The sequence below is a fragment of the Taurulus bubalis genome (genome assembly GCF_910589615.1).
Source record: "Taurulus bubalis genome assembly, chromosome: 6".
NCBI classification, from domain to species: domain Eukaryota; kingdom Metazoa; phylum Chordata; class Actinopteri; order Perciformes; family Cottidae; genus Taurulus; species Taurulus bubalis.
The window spans coordinates 3,854,625-3,882,536 of NC_136594.1; the positions used below are offsets into that span (position 1 = coordinate 3,854,625).

At 44.4% G+C, this 27,912-nt stretch overlaps 2 protein-coding genes across 2 annotated transcripts; one reads left to right on the plus strand and one right to left on the minus strand.

Annotated features, from left to right (window-relative positions):
* Nucleotides 1-1,200: 1,200 nt before the first annotated feature.
* On the plus strand, nt 1,201-16,295 carry akt3b (v-akt murine thymoma viral oncogene homolog 3b). Its single transcript, XM_079220281.1, has 13 exons — nt 1,201-1,506; nt 6,752-6,877; nt 6,973-7,084; nt 8,174-8,318; nt 8,453-8,584; nt 8,814-8,879; nt 9,051-9,119; nt 9,963-10,085; nt 10,169-10,297; nt 12,381-12,595; nt 13,690-13,777; nt 14,860-14,962; nt 15,898-16,295. Exons 1-13 carry the CDS (start codon nt 1,461-1,463, stop codon nt 15,981-15,983), a joined length of 1,440 nt encoding a protein of 479 aa, XP_079076407.1. The 5' UTR covers nt 1,201-1,460; the 3' UTR covers nt 15,984-16,295.
* Nucleotides 16,296-19,123: 2,828 nt separating this feature from the next.
* pus10 (pseudouridine synthase 10) lies at nt 19,124-27,601 on the minus strand (the record flags this gene model as incomplete). Its single annotated transcript, XM_079219922.1, has 16 exons — nt 19,124-20,563; nt 20,708-20,807; nt 21,783-21,925; nt 22,032-22,149; nt 22,239-22,294; nt 22,757-22,833; nt 22,935-22,991; nt 23,069-23,194; nt 24,294-24,379; nt 24,872-24,936; nt 25,268-25,313; nt 25,765-25,826; nt 25,949-26,060; nt 26,133-26,167; nt 26,386-26,472; nt 27,140-27,601. The coding sequence occupies 16 exons, from the start codon at nt 27,599-27,601 to the stop codon at nt 20,525-20,527; spliced, it is 1,671 nt and encodes a 556-aa protein (XP_079076048.1). The 3' UTR covers nt 19,124-20,524.
* Nucleotides 27,602-27,912: the final 311 nt, after the last annotated feature.

A 27,912-nucleotide genomic window follows, 5' to 3' on the forward strand; every position in this document is an offset into this window, starting at 1 on the left:
AGAAGGAAGCAATGAGGAAAAGTTGAGGTAAAAGTAGTAAAGGACTGATGAGAGAAGGAAGGGAACGGGGAGGCAAGAGGGAATGAGAAGAGTTAGTGTGGAGGGGAGTGAATGAAGTATGGAAGGACGGAGAAGAGGAGGTGAAGAAGGTTGGAGTCGTCAGGGAAGGAATAATGGAGAGAAGGAGAAATGAGGGAACGGAGGATGGGGAAGAGGAGGGTGACAATGATGTGAGGAGGCAAAGAAATGGGGAAGGAGAGATGAAGGGGTGAGGTAAATAAGAAAGGAGCGAGAAGGAGGAAGTGTGTGGAGGCAAGGAGGTGGAATGGGAGGGAAGAAAAGCGGAGGAGAAAAGGTTGGGGAATGAGGAAGAGAAGAAGAAAGGAAGAGGAGGCGATGTTAAAGGGTGAATGATTGTGAGGAATCTGAGAAGGAAAGCGGCAGGTAAGGGAAGTAAAGTAGGGCCAGTGAAGAAAGGAAGAGGGTTACCAATTATTTGAGTGAACGAGGGATGAGGAGGTAAAAGACAGTTAGTGAAGAGCCGACGAGAGAATGAAGGAAAGGAGACGAGTTATTCAGGACCGAAGGCTGTAAGGATGGAGAAGAGGTTTTAAAAGTTGGAGGAGAAGTAGTTAGGAAAGGACAGATGGAAGGAAGGATAAAGGAGGGAACAAAGGAAGGGGAAGAGGAGTAGACCATGTGAGGGGGCAAGGAAATGGAGAAGGAGTGAGGAAAGTAAGATGGGAGGTAAAGAGGGAAGGAGAGATGGGAGGAATTAAAAAATAAAGTTGGAGAGGTGAGGAAATACTAGTAGAGACAAGAAAGAAAGAAAGGCAGGGGACAAAGTAAGGAGAGGAGAAGGAGAAAGTGTGAGGAAACAAGGAGCAAGGACGTAAGGAGACAGGAAGTGTGTCTATGGCTCTGAACAATAAGTGGCGGCCTGCTGTGTTTGCCGTGTGAAGGAAACTATCCACTGACCCGCTCTGTTTTGTTTTCTGCCCTCTCTCCTTTCTCTGCCTCCGTTTCCTTCCAGGCTGACTCACCGCTGGAGCGCCTGAACACTGAAGAAGAAGAAGAAGAGGAGGAGGAGGAGGAGGAGGGGGAGGAGGAGAAGAAGCTTGAGAGGGCGAAGGAGTGAGGAAAAGAAACAGTAAGAGAAGGAAGGAAGGAAGGAGGGAGAGAAAGAGGGGAGTAAAAACACAGAGGTGAGGTGAGGAGGAAGTCGGGTTGGGGCGAGAGGAAGGAAGAGAAAGTGATTGTGGGGAAGAGAGAGAGAGAGAGAGAGATAGAGAGACATTGTGGGGAATAACAGAGCTGAGGTCAGGTGACAATAGGCGCAGGTAGGTTGTAGGTCGGAGGTCAAGCGGCGGTCAGACGGACGGCTGCTTTCCCGCTACTTCCTCCCTTCACCGTCACCACACTGGGCGGACTGGGAGGACTGGTGACGAGGAGAAGCCACCATGAGCGACCAGAACGTCATCAAGGAAGGCTGGGTGCAGAAAAGAGGTGAGGAGGCTTCATGTTTCATCTACGAGGGCAAGGATGTATGTTTTGTATCGCTGATATTCCACTTTGTGATTATTATAAACAAATATGAAATATGCATATCTTCAATGCAACCGCTAACTGCCTTTATGGGCTACTTGGAGAATGTTTGAGGACCGCGGCACTAAAGGATTCATGTGGATTCATCCGCCACAAAGAAATAGTCCCCTTAAATATGCACTATTTCATCCTGTTTGACCAGCGACCAGCTGTTTTAGGAAATTAATTAACCCTTTTTTTAGAAAATGGAACTTCATATTTGTGACTTTTTTTGTATTTACATCTTCATAAGGAACCAATGTAGTCAGGTTTGGACATTCTCAGCTATTTGTTGTGTTTTTATTTATTATGTAGAATAACGCTCGCCTCATCCTTAAAGTGGCTCATTTTTTTATTTACTTTTTTTCTGAATCTATGTCTTAAATATTGACGTAAACATCTCGTATCATTGAAGGATTAATGACGCAAGAGGGCTGAGAACGGCTGCGATAAAACGTCACGTCTTTTGGATTTAGAAACCTTATTGAGTTATATTACAAACTAAATATTCTCTTACAATGTTACAAACCGACTGTGAAAGTCCGCCTAAATGCATAAAAGTAAATAGTCTAAAAATAGGACGCTCGGTTGTCACAATCCGATATTAAGGAGTTGTCTGTTGGTGGAGAACTGACAGCAGAACATCCTCTTAAGCAGGAAGGCAAGGAGGGAAATAGTCTGGTGGTCGGAGACAGCCAGAGCGGCAACTAACAACTATTCTTTTAATTGATCGTTTAGTCAATAAAATGTTATGAAATGGTGGGGAGAAAAAAATGGAAATGGCATGTTCCCAGAGCCTCAAAACGACCCGACCGAAGCCCCAAACCTCACGGAAACGATGGCGTCGTGAGGATGAACCCCTCTGACGCGCTCATGGTTGGACAGACGGCCGCTTTCTAAAGACGTCAAATGTGCAACAACAACAACAACAACAACAACAACAACACAAAAAGCACATCGGAGCTTCTGGTTCAAACGAGGTCGTCCAGGTTTCAGTCAACCGGCTCCTGGGCGTCACTTCTCCTTTCTGCCGGTCTCACACAGAGGAAGCGGATTCGTTGCAAACCCGGCGGTCGGACGGAGGCTCGGGTCCCCGCGGGCCCGCCTCTGTTTGTGCTTGTTTGGGTGAATTTCTGTATCTCGGTGCGTCTGGCGCGGCTTTAGGTTTCGTCTTAACGCAGGATGGGAAAGGAAACACTCTCAGCCGCAGATGGCCGCCGCTCTCTTTCGTTCTTCTGCGTTCCTCTTTTAGTTTTTCGTTTGGACGCGTGTCACGATTCAGGACAAAGGAGATCAACACAACAAGCCCATAATACACATTCATTCTCTAGAGTGTGTGTTTTACACCTTAAACTTGACTTTTTCATTTCTACATGGCAAACTTTCAGTAAGATTGTGACTTGTGACCTGGAAGCCTGTTAAACGTGATCAGAACGCCAAAGATTGAATATGTTTTTGTTGCTTTTCTGAGACGTTGTGGAATTTAAACTGGAAACTGGCTAAATAAAATGACTTACTACTTATGATACCAGATTTCTTTTTCTTTTGTCAGAGCATTTGATTCATTGATTGCCGATTACCAAACCGACCTCTGACTGTAGTCCAATGTAGGACGTCAATGAAATCGCTGTTTAACAATTTAGACGTCTTCTGAAAACAGAAGCGTGAACTTTGGGGCTGACGAGAGAGTTAGAGGGGACCAGGCCCGTGTCATGGCTGTGAGGAGGAGAAGAAGAAGAAACTGCTTGGTTGTTGGACACAGCGGTCAGAAAAGATGTGTTTTCATCCGCGGCTCAGCGAGGACACGGCCTGAGCCGCCCGAGTGGGTTTGAAGAACAGCTCCTCCAAACAATGGTTGTTTACCTGCCAGACGGCGAGCAGAGCGGGCGAGCTTTGCAGCGCTGCGGCCCAGCCTGAGCTGCACTTGGTTGGTGTGTTATTTCCCACAGTGATTTACTGTGTGTGTGTGTGTGTGTGTGCTGAGGTGTGTTTGTCTGGCTGGCAGGCAGCAGGGGGAAGTTTCTCTGTGGCACTATGAGCTCACAGAGGATGACCTAACACTCTGGTTCCTTCCTCTCCGGCCCCCACAAGTCCCTGTTTTGTTTATTGCACCTCCGTGAGCTCTTGTAATTCAGCCCTAACGGCCCCAAACGGCAGCTCTCTGGGTTGTTTGAGTTCACACACGGTTCAGGCCGGTTTGTAAACTGTGAAACCCCAAAAATACGCCACGAACAGCAGCATTATTGTTCTTGATCGCGGAGTTTATGCTGGTGACCGGTTTCCGTTTTTATAAATGTTATTTAGATCTTTGTTTCAACAAAACTATCCTGAGTAACTGTAACTAACTAAATGTTAAGTTTGGGGTCATGAGAGACCTTTAATGTGATGTACTTCCTGTTGGTAAATACATTTAAACTGCAAAACCAATAAGAAAGAGAAGGAATTCCACTTGTGTTTTGTTTTTTAACGCACTGCTAATGGATCCGTACTCGGTATCGGCCCATACGCAACTTCATTGTACCGGGAAAGAACAAAGGAGTGGTCCAACACCAGTGTTTGATTAACAGGCTTTCTGCATCGCTGCCTGGAGCAGCCTGGGCTCGTGCTTCTATACGTCAGGCGCCAGGCTTGACTCAAACGTTGCTTCGCTAGCTTGGTGAAAGGAAATGTCCGCAGACATTTTGTCTTTGACATTAGACATCAAACTTGAAACTCCTCCAAACAGCTGAGGTGTTTGTTGTTCGCTCCCTCGGCTTTGCGGCTTACTGACTGACCCGTGATGCAGTTCACACACCTGTAATCAGATGTCAACACAATTGCGTGTAACACATCGGCCTCGATCCAGCCGTCTGAGTCCTTATCGGTCCGACGTCGATATCTAGGGCGCTTTTTTATTTATTCTTCTGTTATGCAGCATGAGGTCACCAATTTTAACAAACAAACGTTTCTGTTTACATTCAGTATTTAACTCATTGTGTACCATCGAGGTCTCATGTCTGCAGTGAACCTGTAGCTCTGTTGGTGTGTTGTATTGATGGCATGAATATCATCGTGCTCTTTGTGTTCCGACGTAGCCGCTGTGCTACACGTAGGAAGCTGTTCCTATCCTGCTGCTCGGTTCGGTTCCAGACCACTAAATAGTTTTTTAACCTCGTTAAAATGTTTTTGAGTGTTTGTGAACTGTCCCGCTGGGCGTCTTTTTTAAACATCTGCAGCTCAGCGGTCGGTCCCTTTTTCAAAAAATGAATAGCAGCGTAACGCTCTCACAGCTTTTGAGTCCATAAGTGTGGACCGATGCTTAAGTGTCTTTAAACCTGCAACTGACTGTTGGTCCACAAAACAAGTCGTTTTTAGGTATTTTTAAGAAGTCCCTTTTCACATTTTTTGAATCGTTTCATATTCAAAGACAATGTAATCAAGCAACCTTTGATGGATGTGTTGACATAAGTCTTCATCAGTCATCCCGTGGACTTTCTCTTCCCCTGCCGCTCACCAGCTTTTAAGCCAAACTGTCGTCTTCATCCCACTTCCGTCGCGGCCGTGCTTCCTCATCACGCTGCTGTTCCCAAGCCGAGTGACTCATCAGACGTGTGAGGAGAGTTTTTGGAAAGACGCCGAGGCGTTCCATCACTGACCGCGCCGGTTTCCTCCGTTAGCTCCTCAGCTAACGTGGCTGTGATGCCCTTCATGGCCTCTGAATGGGAACCAGCGCTGCGTAGTATTTGCCTTCAAAAGGAAGTCTGGGTTTCCCGCTAAAACCAATTTTTTCCAGTCAGTGAAAACACAGTGAGGACGAAATGTCCTGGAACATGATCTCCACATTGTCTTCCTTTTAGCTGAGAATAAACTACATCAAGTTATGATCAGGATCATATTGTCGTTTTATTTCAGTTATACATTAGCGCGCTTGCTAGCTTGTTTTACCTGCAAAGGGTTAAGATCTGTGACTCAACTCTTGGTTTCTAATGCGTGTCGGGTTGGATAACAATGAATGAGAAGCTGAAAACAAAAAGCCCAAAGCGTTGGCTAAATACTGGCTATAACGTTTCTTTTTTTAAGCTTGCAATGCAGCCGTGTTGAAGTGAAACGGACCACAACGTGAGATCAAGGTTTTTAGACAACTTCTTATTACTAGTAAATGGGTTAAATGATGGTGTGATGAACACCCGGTGGCAGTTAATAACCCTCGCAAACCGGACTCTGAATCAGTTTGTCCCAATTCATCAGCATGTGATGAATTCATCGATAAGTTATCTACTTAAATCTGACTTGTAGAGGAATGTATTGTCGTGTGGCGATGTGACAGATGATCCCTATCTGTCATACCGGCTAAATCGTCACTTTAAATGTCCAAGGAAAGAGTGGAAATATGTTATGTTCTGCGTTTGTATTTCACAAAATTCAACAGAAAATGCCCAAAATCATCCACCTTTTTTCCTTTTTTTCCGTCATCAAAAAACGTGGCGAAAAAAACGCGGCAGTGTGTTTTTTTTTTTGTTTTTTTTTTTGTGGATTAAAATATATAAATTGTGGACTTTTGAAATAATTGCCTATTCTGCCCAAAATGAAGCACAAACCAAGTGGAGAAGAAAAGAAAATGTAAAATGTCACATCGGCATCTTTTTTTCCCACTTCTTGTCTGTTTACTGTCAAATTTACATTTTCCCATAATAATCCCTTCATGCCTTTTAAAATGACTTGTAACTCTACAGCTGTGTGTGTGTGTGTGTGTGTGTATGTGTGTGTGTGTTGGAATGTGTTTTGGCGCTTTGCTGCAAAACTTTCCCTGTTTTGTTGTAGCATTTTTCAAAACACTGCTCTGGAAAATGGCTCCCGCAAACATCTGTTTTCTCTGGAGGTTTGGCCGAGACGTTGCGTTTTTTTCTCCCCCAAACAAGCTGCACCCACTACTCTCCTGACTCAGATCACCATATCTCCCGTACGTCTGTAGACTACACGGCTCTGAGACTGCCGTTGGTTCACCGCAGCTCCGAGGCGAAAAAATGCTCAGTCATGGCGCCGACTGATTAATTAACAAACATCACAGAGACGCGTTTCCTCCGCCATCATCACGGAATTACAGATCCCGCTGCCTCCAGCCGTGAGCAGGTGTGGGTCAGCAACATGTAACCTGTTGGCGCCCTCCTCTCTCTCTCCCTCCCTGCAGGTGAATACATCAAGAACTGGCGACCGCGCTACTTCCTGCTGAAGACAGACGGCTCTTTCATCGGCTACAAGGACAAACCGCAGGACTCTGACCTGGCCTACCCGCTCAACAACTTCTCCGTAGCAAGTAAGAGGCCTCGCCGCAGATTTCATGCACTGAGAATACACAATATGTACGCAGCGCTGTACATCGATCTCTCTCTCCGTGTGTGTGACTTCCAGAATGTCAGCTGATGAAGACGGAGCGGCCCAAGCCAAACACCTTCATCATCCGCTGTCTGCAGTGGACCACGGTCATCGAGAGGACTTTCCACGTCGACACTCCCGACGAGAGGTGAGCCGTCGGCCTCCGCCTCCTTTTCTCACAGTCTGCTTCTTTTTCGGCTTTTTTTTTTTTCACAATCTAAATTTAACACAAGAAGAAGAAGAAGAAGAAAGGCGAAAAATTTAAATTTTTCTTAAAATATTCTGTTATTTCTGAGATAATGATGAAAGAAAAATCCCCAGCCATCGGTCATCAGAGGGTCAAAGGGTCAATCATGTCCTTGAAAAAGAAATCTGTATATGATGTCCTCACTCAAAACCCAGTTAATAGTTTTAGGTTTACACATACAAATGCATTAGTAGCAGAACAATAAACATAGTAGCAGAAAATAAAAGATCAAACGGTAAATACATCAATCTTTTAAAATGAGAGCGTGACAGTTTTGTGCAGGAAGTTGCAAAATATAGACATTGGGAATTTGCAAAAGTTCACAGTATGAGTAATGGAGATTATAATAAAAGAAAATAAATATATATCAAAGAAAATCAACCAAAATCAAAAAGCCACTGATGCACCGTAGGTTTCGTTAATGACGCAGCCAAAATAATGCAGGGTCCATGCGGGAGTCCGGTTTTACTGCTATTGTTTGTTTATTTGTTTGTTTGATTGTTTTAAGTTACAAACAAACCCAGGTGCATCCTGGTCCTGTACCTGCTTCATTAAGTGCACCAGGTGCCCACAGCATTACCCAACTAACAAACTAAAGACTAAGTAAACAACTATACATAAACAATACTACCTGTGAAGAAAGAATAACTTTAATATTAGTAAATAGCTCCTACAAACGTTGTGTCTGTATATTGTAGTTTTAGCTTGTAAAACACCTTTGGATTGTCCTGATAGGCGAGCAGCAGCAACCTGAACGCATCCAGATTCTCTACAGATATTAAAGATATTACAGAAACAAATCAAAGGGAAACTTGCTTGTTATATTTTCTTAATCCGCTGTAAAATACAACCCGTGCTGTTCATTTCATTCAGAGAATTGAAGAAGCCCACACATTTTGTCAAGCTGCTGAAAACAATGAACCACAAAGACCAGAGCGCTGCCTGCTGGTGTTTTCAACCTGTTGTTGTTGTTGTTGTTGTTGCCCTCAGGGACGAGTGGGCCGAAGCCATCCAGATGGTAGCCGAGTCTCTGGCCAAACAGGAGGAGGAGGGCATCCTGAGCAGCCCCACCTCCCAGATCGAGAACGTCAACGAGGAGGAGATGGACACGTCCATCGGCCACTACAAACGAAAGGTGACGGCGGCGCTCGCGAAGCCGTTGTGAAGAAAAGATGAAGTCCAACCAGTTTCTTCACGCCATCCCTCTTGTTTTTCTCCTTTTTGTGTGTGTGTGTGTGTGTGTGTGTGTGTGTGTGTGTGTGTGTGCAGACAATGAATGACTTCGACTATCTGAAGCTTCTGGGCAAAGGCACGTTCGGGAAAGTCATTCTGGTGAGGGAGAAGGCGAGTGGCACCTACTACGCCATGAAGATCCTCAAGAAGGAAGTCATCATAGCCAAGGTGCCTTTTGGTTTCATCGGATCAGCAATAATATAGTTATTCTGTCGTCTGGGAAGCATGCTTCTTGTTCGCTGTTTTATAAAGATCTAACGTGACCGTACGTGTGAAAATAGCAAAAATAATATAAATGCATCACCTCCGGTGTCAAATACCTTGGCATGTACCTGTTAGTCTCAGGTGTCTCCTGACTCATCACCATCTCCTTTCTTTATTGTGTTCCCCGTCACAGGATGAAGTCGCTCACACACTCACAGAAAGTAGGGTATTAAAAAACACTCGGCATCCATTCCTAACTGTGAGTATCAGCAGGTAGATTGCATGATAATGATTGTGTTGGAATACATGCATATAAAGAGCTTCAACTCAAAGAGTCTTCTGATGAATGTTGCATAAAGAAAAGACAAAGCCTCTGTTCCTAAAATGTGTTTAAAAGTTTTAAAGGACGCGTATATCTCTTGTGTTGCAGTCTCTGAAGTACTCGTTCCAGACGAAGGATCGGCTGTGCTTTGTAATGGAGTACGTCAACGGAGGAGAGGTGAGGCTTCAGCGGCTCTCTTTAAAAAAAAAAAGAAAGGAAAAAGGTGTTTTGATGCTTCCGTCTTATTTCAACTTGGAAGTTATTTCAAGAGTTCTTGATGGATGACGACGGTGACGGCGACGGCGGGGTTCAAAGCGTTTTCGCTCCCCTCGTCGCGGTCTTGCAGGACCGGGAGTGTCGGCACTGTCGTGGGTTTTTGTTATCAACTCCGAGGCGTTAATGCCACCGACGAGACCAGAGATGCAAAACATATTCATTTATTTATTTTTAAGCGAGTTCAAAGTCAGAGACGCTTTTGTTTATTGCATTGCAGCAGCGTTGAGCCTATTAATAGTGAGGAGAGACGCGTGCCTTCATGTGATTGGATGGAACTCGTCACCTGGGAGTTAGCCGGTGATCATGAAGCATGAATGAATAAGAAAATATTGATTCAATGTGTATACGACGTATGTTTGGTGATTTCAATTCTCAGAAACACAGCATCGGTTCAATGAATATACAGTCTCTCTCTAAATATGTATATTTTTACTGTCTTTTACATATTTGTATTACTTCATTTTGTTTCTCTAAAGAATCCTGAAGGCATTTTTTTTTTATAGTTAATTTCTTCGCTCAGGCGTCACCGAAAGTATCGCTGTGAGGAACGCAGACGCTGGTTAACAATGTAGAACTCTATCAGGATACGTATTGTAATGTAATATATCACTATTATATAATAGAACTAATATAATACTGATGTCAGCTGCTAAATCTCAGCCTCCTCTGGGTTCCGCTGCAGAAAGGATCACACGACCGAGACGTCTGAGGTGTTTGAACTTGTTTTTCCTCTTTTCTTGGCAGCTGTTTTTCCATTTGTCAAGAGAAAGAGTATTTTCGGAGGACCGCACTCGTTTCTACGGCGCCGAGATCGTCTCCGCTCTAGACTACCTACATTCTGCCAAGATCGTCTATCGGGACCTGAAGGTAAAGTACGCACCTGTCTGAGGAAAAGGACACGCAGGAACACTGGCTCCTGTTTTTAAAATCGCTCTCGTTCCTTTCATCAGCTGGAGAACCTCATGTTGGACAAAGACGGCCACATCAAGATCACAGACTTTGGCCTCTGCAAAGAAGGCATCACCGACACTGCCACCATGAAGACCTTCTGTGGGACACCAGAGTACCTGGCTCCTGAGGTCAGAGGTCACGCGAGTCACGACGCAACACCGCTTAAAGATCACGAACAACCAGAAAGACTCAGAAAGTCGTGGATTTAAAAAAAAAGAGTCTATTTTCGTCCCGTCGGATGAAACTGCGTTCTGTTTGCCAGAAGTACCCGAACATGTTGTTCCCCTAACGGCGGTTAAATGTTTCCTTCACGGCGAAGTCCAACGTCGGCAATTAATTTCACTTCTGATAATGTGGCTCTTTGTGCAGCTTTTTTTTCAAAGTTATTTCCCCATTTAAGAGGATGTGAAAGCGGATATCATATATGTCAAGGGCAGAAATAAATGATGAATTTAAAATTAGTCAGATGTCTGAGAGCACATCTCTAAGCTTTTGGTCTGTCACGCTTTCAGCGCATACAGAATTCCTCTTTGCACATGTTTAGTATGAAGGGTTTGTTTTGTACAGTGGTTCAGCCGGACTGTACCACTGTGAGGAGACACAGATCCCTCTGAGCTACTGGTTCCTGTTTCAGTGTCGAGCGTTTCACAATAATGCCTTTTAACAAACTGGAATGTTGGAATATCAGCTGAACATACGATGGACTGGAAAAATCCCAGTTTAAACCTCTTCAGGCTAAAGAATGTAGAGGCCCCCCCTGCAGCTTTAACACATGAAGCATAGACTTCTATACAACCAGAGGAGTCGCCCCCTGGTGGTCAGGAGAGAGAATGCAGCTTAACACATGAACCATAGACTTCTATACAACCAGAGGAGTCGCCCCCTGGTGGTCAGGAGAGAGAATGCAGCTTAACACATGAACCATAGACTTCTATACAACCAGAGGAGTCGCCCCCTGGTGGTCAGGAGAGAGAATGCAGCTTTAACACATGAAGCATAGACTTCTATACAACCAGAGGAGTCACCCCTTGCTGGTTTCTAGAGAGAATGTAGCTTTAACACATGAAGCATAGACTTCTATACAACCAGAGGAGTCACCCCCTGGTGGTCAGGAGAGAGAATGCAGCTTTAACACATGAAGCATATACTTCTATACAACCAGAGGAGTCGCCCCCTGGTGGTCAGGAGAGAGAATGCAGCTTTAACACATGAAGCATAGACTTCTATACAACCAGAGGAGTCACCCCCTGGTGGTCAGGAGAGAGAATGCAGCTTTAACACATGAAGTATAGACTTCTATACAACCAGAGGAGTCGCCCCCTGGTGGTCAGGAGAGAGAATGCAGCTTTAACACATGAAGCATATACTTCTATACAACCAGAGGAGTCGCCCCTTGCTGGTTTCTAGAGAAAATGTAGCTTTAACACATGAAGTATAGACTTCTATACAACCAGAGGAGTCGCCCCCTGGTGGTCAGGAGAGAGAATGCAGCTTTAACACATGAAGCATATACTTCTATACAACCAGAGGAGTCACCCCTTGCTGGTTTCTAGAGAGAATGTAGCTTTAACACATGAAGTATAGACTTCTATACAACCAGAGGAGTCACCCCCTGGTGGTCAGGAGAGAGAATGCAGCTTTAACACATGACGCATAGACTTCTAAACAACCAGAGGAGTCGCCCCCTGGTGGTCAGGAGAGAGATTGCAGCTTTAACACATGAAGCATTGACTTCTATGCAACCAGAGGAGTCACCCCCTGGTGGTCAGGAGAGAGAATGCAGCTTTAACACATGACGCATAGACTTCTAAACAACCAGAGGAGTCACCCCCTGGTGGTCAGGAGAGAGATTGCAGCTTTAACACATGAAGCATTGACTTCTATGCAACCAGAGGAGTCACCCCCTGGTGGTCAGGAGAGAGAATGCAGCTTTAAGACACTTCATTGGCTTCACAAAAACTGGTGACGTTCATGGAAGTTTAAATAACTTAATTCCTCTTTTAGTGGCAGAACTATTTGTGAAGTAAACTATTGCATTTGTTGTCGGAATTATTTTTTTAATCTTTGTTAAAATAGTTGTTATTGAAGGAAAGAAGAAACGCATCAATGTAACAGCTGATCGTGGGAAATATCATTTTCCCCCGTTGGTCAGCTTTTAGCAGTAACTTTGAAGGAGTGCCGGCTAACTCCCTACGTGCCGTGCGTCCTCAGGTGCTGGAGGACAACGACTACGGCCGGGCGGTGGACTGGTGGGGTTTGGGCGTGGTGACGTACGAGATGATGTGCGGCCGCCTGCCGTTCTACAACCAGGACCACGAGAAGCTGTTCGAGCTCATCCTCATGGAGGAGATCAAGTTCCCGAGAACCCTGTCGGCCGACGCCAAGTCGTTGCTGTCGGGGCTGCTCATCAAGGACCCCAACAAACGGTACACACACACACACACACACACACACACACGACTAAAATAACCCCAAATGAATCAAGAATAGCTCCTCAACCAATCGGCTTCATGCATATTTCTGGTCTCCTTTTGAAAGGTAAGAAGCAAAGGGATATGAATCATTCTAAGTAAATCTATTATTACATTTACAGCATAAATGGAGATGCAATAACGGAAGAATATGATTTTATATTTCCGTCATAACTTTCATGGATAATGATGCAACTAATTGCCTTTATTCTTAGCTACAACTGTGACTGTAAACTTGATGAAAATACACCAGTTATGATACAATTCATAAAGTTGTAGGTTACATTTTGTACGACTTAATTGTTCAAATACTTATAGTTTTGACAATATGATAATAGTCATGAATTTAAAACTGGACAATTTACACAAAAGAAACATGCATTTATAGCGTAAAACTAAATATAACAAGATCCAAGTTCAAAAGTAAAGTAAATTCAGCCCAGATTTAAACAGAACAAGCATATCTTCTATAATTAGACCGTCTTCCATCATGTATTTTTTGTTGCGGCGGGTTTGAAAGACATTCATCCATCTTTCCAGCGGCCGCTGGGTTTCTGCTCCCTCGTCTGCAGGCTGCAGCTCCTGAGGGACCCGAGTTGTTCCCACGCCTGATGGGTATACACTCCGTCCTGCGCAGATTAAAAATACTCTCGACACGCAGATATGAACAGAAATGGTGTAGCTGGGAGAAGAAGTTTAGGAAATCCACCACCCTGCGTGGCCCTTTTTGACTTTTTAGGATCCTGTTGACAGTTTAAGGTTCAACCCTTCATCTCCACATTCAGAACTAACCCTCCTGTTGGGACGACTGGTCAAATTATTGCTGTCGGACTAAAATATCTTCTGATTGTCCCAAAAGGCGTTTTTCGTTTTCGTTTCTGTCTCGCGTGAAGAAGCTCCTGCAGCTTCACAGATGCGAACCCGTTCACCCCGCTGAGTTATTTTGGGATGCGTAGCAGGTGGATATTCTGGGTCCATTGATGGAGACTTTGCGGCGTTTTTTGATGTCTGACTTCGACGTCTTCTTTCTTCCTCCTCGTCTCCGACAGGCTGGGCGGCGGACCGGATGACGCCAAGGAGATCATGCGACACAGTTTCTTCAACGCGGTGGACTGGCAGGACGTCTACGACAAGAAGGTGAGCAGGATTTAGCTGCTGGGACGCCATCGGTAATTTATTCAAACAGCGTCTACCTGAGATATTCTGGTATCAGGGTTACCTCATTTCTTTCTTCTTCTATTTTTTTTTTTTTGTTTTAAAAGAAGCCTGGCTGGGATGTGTTGAGTCCAAAATAGAACACAAAAGAACACAATTACCTCATCTCTCATTTTAACATCGTAAAGCAGGACAAACACCTTCACACACAAAGTCATGCAATTTTAAAATGGTTATTTCCAGGCCTGGAAAAGTCCTTGATAAAAATCCCCAAAGTGTAGTAAAAGTCATGTAAATGTGTTACATTCATGTGTTCATTTACGCTGAGTTTGAAATAATGAATATGCTTTTAAAAGAAAGACTCAGAATATAAGCAGGCATACATACAGGCATCTATATAAATGTTTATTCTTTTAATCAAACTATTGTCTCATTCATTTGAGTCATTTAAGGTTTACTGTATGCTTTGTGTTCTCATTGTTAGTTTAAATACTACATTTACTCACTTTTTACTGTTTACACCCAGATTTCACTAAATGTTTGTCATGTAATTTGGTTTAAAGTCATGGAAAAGTCATGTAATTTGGTTTAAAGTCATGGAACCCACTGGTCAGAATGTGTCTGAACCCTGAAATATCCTCCTAGTCGTGTTTTACACTTGGCACCCGATTGAGTCGCTCATGGTTTCTTTTAGTCACTTTTATTCGTTTTAAGTCGTTATTATGAATCAACAGACAAACAGTCAAAACTCCAAGATATCTGACTTCACAGTAGTGGAAGAAGTACTAAAGTAAAAGTAGCAAAACAACACTGTAGAAATACTCTATCACAAGCAAGTTACTTTTACTGAAGAGCATCAGCATCAAAATATACTTTAAAGTACTACAACTAAAATAATCCATTATGCAGAATCTGAACAATATATATTAGATTATTAGATTATAACTGATGGAGCTCAATTATTACATTTATATACTGCCGGTAAAATAATATAATTGATAACTAATTAGTTGATAATAATTTGCATTATTTATCTTGACCTTCTACTTCCTGTCTTGCTCCAGCTGGTCCCGCCTTTCCAGCCCCAGGTCAGCTCGGAAACGGACACGCGCTACTTCGACGAGGAGTTCACAGCACAGACCATCACCATCACCCCGCCGGAGAAATGTAAGCAGCCTTTTGAACGGCAACCAATCAATCAACCAATCAGATCAGATCAGATCTGATCTGATCTCCCAACAGACTCCAGATCTGTTCACTGCTGCCGTGATGGAGGTCTTTAACTCTGTGTCCAAGAAAATACAGTTTGAACTCTTTTAAACAGTTTCGGTAGTTCAGGTCTTACTGGTGTGTGTGTGTGTGTGTGTGTGTGTGTATATGCATACACAAGAATATGTTAAAATTCAGTTGACATTAATTTGCACAAAATCTAATGCAAAAGATACTTAAAAAAAAAAAAAATCAATATCCTAATTGAGAATTTCTGCTTTATTTTCTTACTTGATAACAATGTTTGGGGCATTTTAAAACCAAGTTGAGTGCTTTGCTATTTTAGATGGTTTAAAACCAGCAGATTCTTTATTGATTTGTAAAACATATGGCAGATCAGGACCTGGAACACCGGCGAGCGTTGGTTAGGCGTCTCGTGTATTTGGTGTTCGACGTCATTTCATCAAATAAATCATCATCAATCATAAGAGGCGTAGCTTGTTTTCTGTAGTTTTACACCAAATCCATAACTATTAAGTTAATGATCTTAAAATATTGAGATGAATGAAGTGAATCTGGGTTTTCTTCGTGCTTCTTCTTAGGATAACAAAAAAAAACTAAATCACTTTTACTGAGTTGACATTGCAGCTTGTTTCAGAAATACTTCGTCATGTTGTTACTCTCACACTTTTGTTATTAAATGAAGTGTAACTTTTCACCTGCAGGTGGCGATAGATTAGCTACGATGCTACATTTTAGGGACCTTGTCTGTAGTCAAGCTCGATGGGCTTAAAGCCAGATGACGTACGTGTATATACATGTGTATATGTGTATGTATATTTATGTATGAGGCCTGTGTGTGTGTGTGTGTGTGTGTGTGTGTCTCCCCGCAGACGACGAGGACGGGATGGACGCGGCGGACAACGAGCGGAGGCCACATTTCCCACAGTTCTCGTACTCGGCCAGCGGGCGGGAGTGAGCGCTCCGGTTCCCCGCCGGCCGGCGGCGGCGTCCCCGTCCGTGGCCATTCTGAGGAAAACACGTAGCCATTTTAGGAAACAAAAAACGAAAAAAAATCCAGTCTCCCCTCTTTTTCTCCTTCTCTGCCTCCTCACAGACGGGAGACAGTCTTTTTAGGGACTTTAAAAGAGGTTTTTTGCACAGTGGGATAGACTCCAGCCGGTCTCCCCACACTAAAAAAAAAAAAAAAATAAGTCTCCTACATTTTCAGCGCTATTTACTGCAGAAGGCAATGTTTTTGTTATTTATTTTTTTCCGTCAGTATTAAGTTGTCGACCCGAGTTCTTTTCGTTGTTTCTGCCCCTCTTCTTTTTCTTCTTTTTGACTTTTTTGCACTTGGTTTGGAAGAGCCGTTTTAGGGAACAAAAACCAAAAATGTTGCCTTACGTGTGCAGATGTTTCGTATCATACCGACAGGGTGTTTTGGTTTTTCTTTTGGGGGGAGGGAGGGAGGGAGGGGGCGTGTTTTTTCGGGGGTTGTGAGTCATTCTTAGTTGAGAATAAGTGCATGGCTCGTGGTTCACTCGGAAAAAAAGAAATACGACAAAAAAAAATATATATATTTTATTTTTCGTTCTCATACATTTTGCCATGGCGGCGCACATTCCCCCATTCCCATGGCAACGAGGTCACCGGAGGGAAACGAGAAAGAAAGAACGGACGAGTCTGAATCATTCCTCTCATCGTTGCAGTCTTACTACTTTGCTCTCGTGTTTTTTCAACCCATGTTTTTTGTTTGTTTTCCTCTCTTGCTCTTCACTTCTACGTTTTTTTTTTCTTTTATTTTGAAACAGGAAAACACTAAACTGCCAGAAACTGCACAGTTCACTCAGGCGCCACAGAGCACAACCGCGTTCAAACTCAAGCTCACCGCTCCAGCTTTCCACAGCCGGCAAAGGGAACGAGGCCTTTTCTCTGCTTTCTCACCGCTCCTCCTCCTCCTCCTCCTCCTCTTCTTCACCTCCGCTCTTTGTTTCCTCATCGTAGCTGTAGGACTAGTGGAATGGGTGTTTCCACAGGGACATGTGGCTTAATGTATGTATGTAACGTACGTATGTACCGTATGTGTGTGGGACATGGGGGTCGACTTTATGCTGTCATAGCACACACACACACACACACACACACACACACACACACACACACACACACACACACACACACACATATATTTACACTGATCAGACTGAAGTCGGCAGTTTGCTCCAAACAAAATCTAATTTGCTGTTTTTTCCTCTTTTTGTCTAACACTCACTGCACCTCCAGGTGTGTTTTATGAGCGGGTCGGAGCCAGTCCCCACAGAGAGGCGTTCAGGTGTCCGTCTGGAAGCGTGGGTAACCACGGTGACACCCGGGACGCGTACACGTCGAGTTCTCCCGCGAAAATGTATCCGGGAAGTTCACAAAAAGTCTCTTGTTTTGTCGTTGTTCGCCGGTAGCTGACGTGGGAGTCGACCTGATAACGTGCTTTAGGTTATTCTCAAGATCATCGATAGCTCCCTCTGCGCCTGGAGGTCGTTAGCTTAGCTTAGCTTAGCTTAGCTTTGAAAACACTGGCTCTGGTCCAAAGTTAAGACAGATCCATCCAGAGACGGTGGGGTGATGTCACCAAACACATCTTTCATTCCCACACCCCGGGGGGGCTGGAATTTTGTTTCTTGTTATAAAATGTAATGAATTCGACCAGGCGGTGAGAACGACCGGCTCAACAACAACAACAACAACAACAACAACAACAACAACACGAGGCTGCTGCCTCACAAGCAGAGCAGGCATTGATTCATCGGAGCGCTGGGCGTGTTTTGAACTTGTGAACGATGATCAGGGGGAAGGCGTGCGGGAAATCAGCCTGGAGAGAGGGAGAGGGAGAGAGAGAGAGAGAGAGAGAGAGGGAGAGAGAGAGAGGGGGAGAGAGAGGGAGAGAGAGAGGGAGGGAGGGGGAGAGAGAGACTGAACTGTGTTGAGTTCTGTCTGGTTGCGACTCGTCGATAAACAAAACACGTGATTGGTGAAAGTCAAATGACATTGCGAGTACAAACTACAATGCAGATCATAACAGTATTATATAATATATATATATATATATATATATATATATATATATATATATGTATATATATACTGAGTGAGTGCTGCCCTCTAGTGGTCTGAGAGGAAACCTGGAAAACCTTTTGATTCATTCAGAGTATCATGGATCGACTCTTTCACAAAAAAAGAAAGAAAACTTCAGATTGTATTTGTTCCTGGAGAACTCTGCCCTCTTTAATCTGTTCTGCTGGTCTCAGGCTTCAGGGTTCCTGCACACGACCCGGAAGCTTCAGAGGAAGAACCTCCAGGTCTTTAAAAAGCTGTTTGCATTTGCTCAGTATTTTTGTTTTTTTTGGGGGAAAATCTGTTTTCTTGAAGTTCGAACATATCCAAGTCTCGTGGCGACTGTGTAGGAACCCTGACGGCGCACACACACACACACACACACACACACACACACACACACACACACGGATGCACCAAGACTGTTTTAGACGACAGATCAGAGCGAAGAAAGATTTTTAATTTATCACACTAACAGAAACGAGGCTTCCAGCTCCAGATGCAGGGGTTCTGTCCCGTCAGTATTATGAGATATATTTACACACACACACACACACACACGTTTCTAAACCTGAACTGAGGGTGTCAATAAATCACTAATCATGTCACAGATCACCAGAAAACTGAGCCGTGAGACACTCATTCCAGACTGTGAGGACTGCCAGAAGAAAAGAAAAAAAAGTCGAGTCGCCCCAAAACCTCTTGATGTAAATATGCAATGCCTTTTTGTTTCTTTGGGTCGTTTTCGTGGCGTCTTGACGGACGAGACGTGAACATCTTTCTGTTTTTCTCGTGTGACTGTACTTCCAGCTTGCTGATGAGAATAGTGACCGGAAAAAAAATATACAACAAACGACTCAAAAACTGCATTTAAGTATAAAAACATTTAAAGGAGGAAGAAAAAAAAAAAAGTACGGCGGTGTGGAAGACCGGACCCTTTCATTCATTTTTTTTTTTTTTTTTTTTTTTTTTTTCGCGGGTTGTCCACGGAGGACGTTTCCATGGAGACAGCCCCTCCCATGGTCCCCGAAAATGATGGACTCCCGACTTTCTGAGAGGACACGACTGTAACTGTGGAGTCGCTTCTGTTTCACCGTCTGCAACAAGAAAACACACAAGTGGGACCATGGAGGGCTTCATCTTCATTTTATTTTTTGCAGTGCTGGTTTCATCAGGTTGTTCCAATCCCATCATCCTTTGCTCCTTGTACCCTTCCTCCTCCTCCTCCTCCTCCCTTTTGTACCATAGTATTTGTTTTATTTATGTTGGTCATTCTAGGCAGTGTTACCTTGTATGTCGTTAAAAAAGGCACCTCTTGAAAGTTGCTGAAGGATGATGATGATGATGATGATGATGATGGATGCATTAACTGAAGTCTCTTTTTTTTTCTTTCGTTTCTTTCTTTTTTTTGATCGTTTGCTTGTTTGTTTTCTTACCAAAACATTAGGGCAAGAACCCAGTAGTGGACTTGCATTGCCGTGGTAGTATTTATTTTGAATTAAATTAAAAGAAATACATTTCAGGGTTTCTGCTGTCGGGACTCCTTTATTTAAACAAAACAAAGAAGATTGGAAGTCGTATCCAGTGGAACAGGAAATAGTTTTAACCAACAGACACTTCATGAGTTTTAATACCTTACTGAAGAAGTTAAATGTTTCAGGAACTTTACCTCAAGAAAAACAATCTGTAACTGACATTTAAAAAACAAATTCATATCAGGAAATCTTTGTCCAAAGAACAGATGAAAACAATCAGTTTTTCGTTACTCTTTGATTTGGTTCTCGTGGGATGAGGATCTCCGGGTTAATTTAGCTATAAAAAAAACAAAAGAAGTTATTTGCAGCTCTGCTTTTTTGTTGCATCGTTAACGTCTCTGACGGCATGAAGGTGGACGAACAAAACCATAACCGTAAAAGAAATTGTAAAAAAAAAAAAAAAAAAAATTAAAGCATCTGGCAAAATATTGTACAACATCGGGCAGACAGAATGAAGCCTTCTGACTTCTGCAAACCGTTTGGGGGGAAAACATTTTATCGTGTCACCAAGAAGATGGAAAAACCTTTAAAGGCAAAACCGTCTGCGAGATAATCCCCAAAAGAAATCATATTTTTGGGGATTCCCGCCCCATTAGGTTTGGTTTAAGAGTCCTGAGATCTCAAATGAAGCTGATGAGTCTGAAATGTCCCAACGAGGCCACCGTACTGAGAACAAACCCATTTTTGACTCGTGACCTTTTACAGAACTAACGACTCTCTGCGGTACATTTGAAGATAAAGTCCGGTGAGATCAGACTTCACAGCCAGCAGGACGTCGGGTTGTTTCCCGTCTCGGACGCTCTGAACCAGAACCCTCCGGTTCCCCCATAAAGGACCCGGTTCGGTCCCGCTGCTCAGCAAACGGGGCGGAGCTTCACTCCGGTATCGACGGAGGCCAGTCCACATCCACAGACTGAGGGAGGACACAGACAAGACGGCTCACATTACTATATATATATATATATATATATATATATATATATATATATATATATATATATATATATATATATATGTAGCACTTCATCTTAGAACCAGGTGTGTCTCGGCCTCTCACCTCCACGTCCAGCTCCAGGATGTCCGTGTCCGTGTCCAGCAGCACACACATGTTGGGTTTGGTGCGACCGAAGTCTCCGTGGACGAACTCTTTGATGTAGCTGGGGGCCGGCGTTCAGGAGCGATTTGTCGAAGTACAATTTACTCCAAGTACTGTGCTGAAGTACATAATATATAAATATATATATATATATACATACACTCAAAAGTACCTCTTGGCTCATTTCAGAACAACATTAAATAACTGGATTATGAATATTGATGCATTAATGCAGTGGTTCTCAAACTTTTTCTGTCACGCCCCACTTTGGGAGGAAGAAAAATGTTCATGCCCCACCACAGAAAAGGTTTGAGAGCCACTGGTTTAGTTCAAAATTCATTGATTTTAACCATTTTGTTGGCGCAACAATGATCTAACAAAATGGTCCATGCTGAATTTTTATTGAAGTAGCAACTTTTTGTGCAAAAAAAGACTAATATTTGGCAAACAAATTGCCTATTGTGGCTGCAAATAACCTGTTTTTCACTAAATATAAAGATCATAACGTTCAACTAGTGTCAAACTAAACAAAATGAGTGCAGATATGTGTGAGGATGAGTCAAATGCAGACAATAATTTCCCCACTCTGGAATTAATAAAGGATTATTTTAAAAAATCTATTAAGAATCTAAGAAAAAACTCCTGCGCCCCACCTGTAATACCTCCGCGCCACAGTAGAGGGTCGCGCCCCACCTGGAATACCTCCACACCCCACTAGAGGACCACATCCCACCTGGAATACCTCCATGCTCCACTAGAGGGTCGCGCCCCACCTGTACTACCTCCGCGCCCCACTAGAGGGTCGCGCCCCACAGTTTGAGAACCACTGCGTTAATGTGTTCATCACGTTAACGTAGCAGCTGGTAAAAGGTGGAACTTATTTTAAATACTTTACGTACCATCTTCATATATAATGTTACGTCATAATGTATCTCTTGATTATGTTTGGTGTTATTGGTTATACTCTCTCACACACACACACACACACACACACACACACACACACACACACACACACACACACAGGTGAGGATACGTGCCGGCCTGCGTCTTCAGCTCCAGGTAGAAGTGGTGCGGGTCCAGGAAGCGCGTGTTCATGCGGTGGACGACCCGCTGCCGGACCGCCAGCGCCCGCCGGTGCAGAACCCTCAGAGGGGTCTTCTGGTCCAGGGTCAGATCCTGACGGGGCAACCGGATGTTGAGTTTCAATCTCCAGCCCACCAGGTTACTTCATTAAAACGTGGAATAGACTGTGTGTGTGTGTGTGTGTGTGTGTTGCAGCGACCTTGATGTCGTCGATGAAGGCGATGTCTTCGCTCCGAATGGGTTTCTGGGTCCAGACGAGCGCCGTGTACGACTTGGTTTTGTCCTCCTCTCCCTCCTTCATGCGGCTCATGGCCTCCCTGAAGCTCAACACAGTTCATCCTTCAGATATTCAATAATTCCATTAAAATGTCACAGTTTCTTTCCCATTTTATTCATTTTTCCTCACCTGGACACAATCTGCAGGTCTCTCACTCTGATTTTGTCTGAAGAGTTGTTGATGGTCTAAAGTAAATAAATAATAAAACAGGGTTAGTGGTCGTAACAAAAGGAACATCTCTTCATACCACAGTCAAATATCTCAAAAACTACTGTGAAAACTTCCCCAGAGGAGCAATCGTAGTATTTTCAGTGGCTTTCTGACCTTTCGTTTAATTCTGCCATCGTCTTCGACGTCAATATTAAATGAGTCACTGATGCACACAAGCCGGGTCTTATTCCATTTTATATATATATATATATATATATATATATATATAAATATATATATATATATATATATATAAATAAAATAAAATGGAATAAGCAGCAGAAAGGTAACGTCTCCCTTCTCAAGAGCGTTAAGGCTGCATGCTTAACAAACATAAAACTAAGTCTGTCTGTAGTTGTTGAGATATTTCGCTCGGGAACGAGATGATGATGATGATGATGATGATGATGATTTGGGAGTGAGCTGATGAAGACAACCTCTTGCAGCTGCTTCATCTCCTCTTTGCTCAATTTGGTTCTGTGAGGATTCAGCAGCTCCATCGCGAACGGGCGCCCTGCCGGTTAAACCCAAACAGAGAAAAGAAGGAAGGAAAAAGTAAGAAAAAACACTTTAATCTTCACACACACTTTTTTTTTTTTGAAGTGTGTGTCTCACCGTTTCCAAGAGTCCGGACGTCCACGTCCTCCCGGCCCGACGAGGAGAAATTAAATCCTGCAACAACAAAAGCAGCTGTGAGATCGCAGGTCGCTCCGTCTGCAGCGAAGCGGCCGCCATGTTGAGCGACTCACCGTCGGCTCTGAAGGCCGACAGGACGGGCGCCGCGATCAGCTCCTCCACCGACGACTCCATGCGCCGCTCGCCGTCGATCACCCACGGCGTCTGAGGCAGAGCGCGGCTGAACTTGTTGTACCGCCCTGGGTGTGTAGAGAGGGGTGTGAGGGCGGGAAACGGACACGCTGTGTGTGTGTGTGTGTGTGTGTGTGTGTGTGTGTGTGTGTGTGTGCGATAGAGAGGTGTGAGGGCGGGAAACGGACACGCTGTGTGTGTGTGTGTGTGTGTGTGTGTGTGTGTGTGTGTGTGTGTGTGTGTGTGTGTGTGTGTGTGTGTGTGCGCGATAGAAAGGTGTGAGGGCGGGAAACGGACACGCTGTGTGTGTGTGTGTGTGTGTGTGTGTGTGCGATAGAGAGGTGTGAGGGCGGGAAACGGACACGCTGTGTGTGTGTGTGTGTGCGATAGAGAGGTGTGAGGGCGGGAAACGGACGCACTTTGTGTGTGTGTGTGTGTGTGTGTGTGTGTGTGTGTGTGTGTGTGTGTGTGTGTGTGTGTGTGTGTGCGCGATAGAAAGGTGTGAGGGCGGGAAACGGACGCACTTTGTGTGTGTGTGTATTTGTGCGTGGCGATAGTCGCGTGAAGGCGGGAAACAGACCCACTTTGTGTGTGCGTGTGTGTGCATGTACACGTGTGTGTTTGCGTGTGTGCGTATGTGCGTGCATATGTGCGCGTGTGTGTGTGTGTGTATGAGTGTGCATGTGTGTGTATGTATGTGTGTGCGTATGTGTATGTTTGTGTGCGTGTATGTGCGTGCATATGTGCGTGTATGTGTGTGTGTATGCATGTGTGTGTATGTATGTGTGCGTATGTGTGTGTATGCGTGTGCGTGTGCATGTGTGTATGTGTGCGTATGTGTGTGTGTGCGTGCGTGTGCATGTGTGTATGTGTGTGCATGTGTGTGTATGTGTGTGTGCGCGCATGTGCATGTATATGTGTGTGCATGTGTGTGTGAATGCATGTATGCATGTGTGTGTATGTGTGTGCATGTGTGTGTGTGTATGCGTGTGCATGTGTATGTGCGTATTTGTGTGTATGCGTGTGCGTGTGCATGTGTGCGTGTGCATGTGTGTATGTGTGTATGCGCGCATGTGCATGTGTGCACGTGTATGTGTGTGCATGTGTGTGTGAATGCATGTGTGCATGTGTGTGTGAATGCATGTGTGCATGTGTGTGCTGCAATACCTGCGATGAAGAGACATGCGTGGAAACACTGGACGTCCTCAGAGCTGCACATGCTGGTCGGCGCCGCTGGTGGAGAAGAGTAATGTCTGAAAAATAAAAAGCAATAATCATTCAAATGGATTATTTATTTTTTATTCACTGAGATATGAAGGTGAGTCTATGTGAAGGTGAGTCTATATGAAGGTGAGTCTATATGAAGGTGAGTCTATGTGAAGGTGAGTCTATGTGAAGGTGAGTCTATATGAAGGTGAGTCTATGTGAAGGTGAGTCTATATGAAGGTGAGTCTATGTGAAGGTGAGTCTATATGAAGGTGAGTCTATGTGAAGGTGAGTCTATATGAAGGTGAGTCTATGTGAAGGTGAGTCTATGTGAAGGTGAGTCTATGTGAAGGTGAGTCTATATGAAGGTGAGTCTATGTGAAGGTGAGTCTATGTGAAGGTGAGTCTATGTGAAGGTGAGTCTATGTGAAGGTGAGTCTATGTGAAGGTGAGTCTATGTGAAGGTGAGTCTATATGAAGGTGAGTCTATGTGAAGGTGAGTCTATATGAAGGTGATTCTATATGAAGGTGATTCTCACTTCAGGAATACGGCGTCCGATATCTTCTCCAGAGCTTTGACCACTGCCATCCTGGTGAACACCGACTGACGAGGAAGAAAAGAAAACAATGAAATAAAAACCACGAGCTCACCAAATGTCGGCTATGATTCCTTCAGTGTCTGAATATGACTTGACTGTATTCATGTGATGTGGACATCACAGTGACATTATAAGCTCTGTGTTAAGTGTATATAGCAAAACGCTAATTTCCAACACCTGTCCACAGGAGGCGTTTTTTTCTTTGATATAATAAAATGTGATAAAATAGAATACAGAAGAGAATACATCCTCACATACACACACAAAGTAAAAGTGTGTTAAATGTGTGAACCATGTTGTTTTGCTCTTCACCATCATTTAAGACCTCGTGCTCACCTGCTTGTTCTTGGTGGCTCTGAAGCAGTCGCCGCACGCCGTCGCTCTGAGAGGCGGACAGAAGAACCGCAGCGTGGTCAGTGTTTTTGGGCACACACACACACACACACACACACACACACACACCTATGACCTTTTAAAAAGGTGACTATCCATAACTTGAATTCTGCTTTTACGATCACCTAAGGTCATAAACGTGACCTCTTTAGAGATATTCGGGCACCAGTGTGCCGTGAGGAAATATCCAATTCCACTTAAATCGGTCCGGAAAAATATTATTTAGTTGCCGCAAATAATTTTCCATTATTGAGCGTCTAGCCTAGTCATGAAATACTCTTCCATGCCAGCAGGTAGCGCAATAATTACCTTCCATAATGCTGTGTTATGCTACAATGTGACATTTTGTAACTTTTTCGGTTGTTGGTGTGGATTTTTTGGTGAAAATGTGCCGCGGCTCATAAAAAGGTTGAAAGACACTGTACTATTCGTGGACTCACAGGAAGTGGCAGTCAGCGTCCGTCTCCGGGTGCGTGAACTCCACGCCGACCTCGAACGAACTCTGAAGCAACGGAAAATAAATAAATTAAAAAGGAAATCTGCATCAAATTGAATCAAAAAAAACATTTCAGACGTAAACTGGGAAACAATTTGAAAGTCTTCAATACGTTTCGTCTCGCCTACCTTGGTAACCACGGCAACGCCCAGCTCCTTGGCGACCAGGCCCTGCATCGTCCACTTGAAGGCCTCCTTCACCTGGACGACGTCGTCCTTGTCGGCCGCCATGCTCTTCTCTCTGAGGGGGCGGGACGTTAAAGAGAGCGACTCCCCGGGAAGGAAAAACAACGCAGACGTGTGTTTTATTTACCTCAATTCCTTCTTCACGTGAAGCCAACAGGAGTGCTGCAGGATTTAAGACATATATTAAAACACACTCATCATCAGGCAGGAGGACACCGTGTCATGTGACAGCAACACACTCTAAAGATGTATTCTCTTATTGTTAAGAAATCTCTTCTTCTGAACCACACTGGTGTTCCTTCATTGCCATGAACACACACACACACACTGACACACACACACACACACACACACACACACACTGACTCACACACACTGACCTCGCGGACGCACAGCTGAGCCGGCAGAGACATCGACAGCACCAGGGTGTCAAACTCGTACTTTTCTGTCTTGACTCTCTCCGCTATCTGTGAACAAAGAAACATGAAGCTCATCTGTTAACACACACACACACACACACACACACACACACACACACACACACACACACACACACACACACACACACACGACATACAGACAGGCAGACACACACACAGACACACACACACACACACAGACAGACAGACACACACAACACACTGACACACAAACAGACAGACACACACACACAGACAGACAAACACACACACAGACAGACAGACACACACAACACACTGACACACATACAGACAGACACACATACAGACAGACACACACACACACACACAGACAGACAAACACACACACAGACACACACGACATACAGACACACAGACACACGCACACAGAGACACAGACACATACTCACGACATACAGACACACACACGACATATAGACACACACACACACACACACGCTCACACACAGACAGACAAACACACACACAGACAGACAGACACACACGACACACATACAGACAGACACACACACGACATACAGACAGGCAGACACACACACACATGCTCACACACAGACACACACATGCTCACACACAGAGACACAGACAGATACACACACACACACACACACACACACACACACACACACACACACACACACACACACACACACACACACACACACACACACACCTTTACAGCCTCAGCAGAGCTGCAGAGTTCCTGGAGGATCCCCAGACACGCCACACACACACTCTGCTCTTCGTCCTTCGGTTCCACCACAGCGGCGTCGTCGTCATCCTCCAGTTTCACCCTTTTATTCGGAGGCGCTCCAGGTGGGTCTGACACTGTTGCATCATGGGATTCTTCGTCACGGGTCCCTTCAGCCGATTCCCGGGGCTCGCTGTTCTCCGTTTCGCCGGCGAACGCTCGGAGTTCCTGGAGCGTCTCCTGGGGAAGAGAACGTGGGTCGGTGAGCGAGAGGAAGGGTTCCAGACGCTCGCAGCCGAGCGCAGAAGTGAGTCTCACCTGCGGGGGTTTCCTGTAGGCCGCCGGGACGCTGACGCAGCAGAACCGGAGCACGCAGCGCGCGCAGCAGCCGGACGACAGCAGCTTCTGCACGATGGGTTTATCCTTCTCCTTCAGCCGCAGCATGACTCCGGGCTGCAGGGCGGTCTGTTAGGAAAACACAGAAGAAGAAAAAGGTTTTCTTAAACGTGAGGAAGTAGAGACTTTCTCATTGTTTTTAAATGAATGAGTGTGACTTTTCAGACTAAAGCAACACAGTCTGACATCATTTTGTGTTCTTGGAACTTGAAATCAAGTAATTTATTCACAACATCCTCGTATAACAAACGCATAATAACTAAGATTTAAAAAAAAATCAGATTATTTTGACCCAAAGTACTTTTAATTGTCACATATTTAATTGACACTACAGTAAACAAAACCATGGGGTTATTTCC

What these genes read in the sequence shown, in the direction of transcription:
- akt3b (XM_079220281.1), top strand. Translation starts at nt 1,461, where the DNA reads ATGAGCGACCAGAACGTCATCAAGGAAGGCTGGGTGCAGAAAAGAG. An exon ending in AGGACGTCTACGACAAGAAG is followed by an intron (nt 13,778 to 14,859) that starts GTGAGCAGGATT and finishes GTCTTGCTCCAG; the next exon opens with CTGGTCCCGCCTTTCCAGCC. An exon ending in CATCACCCCGCCGGAGAAAT is followed by an intron (nt 14,963 to 15,897) that starts GTAAGCAGCCTT and finishes GTCTCCCCGCAG; the next exon opens with ACGACGAGGACGGGATGGAC.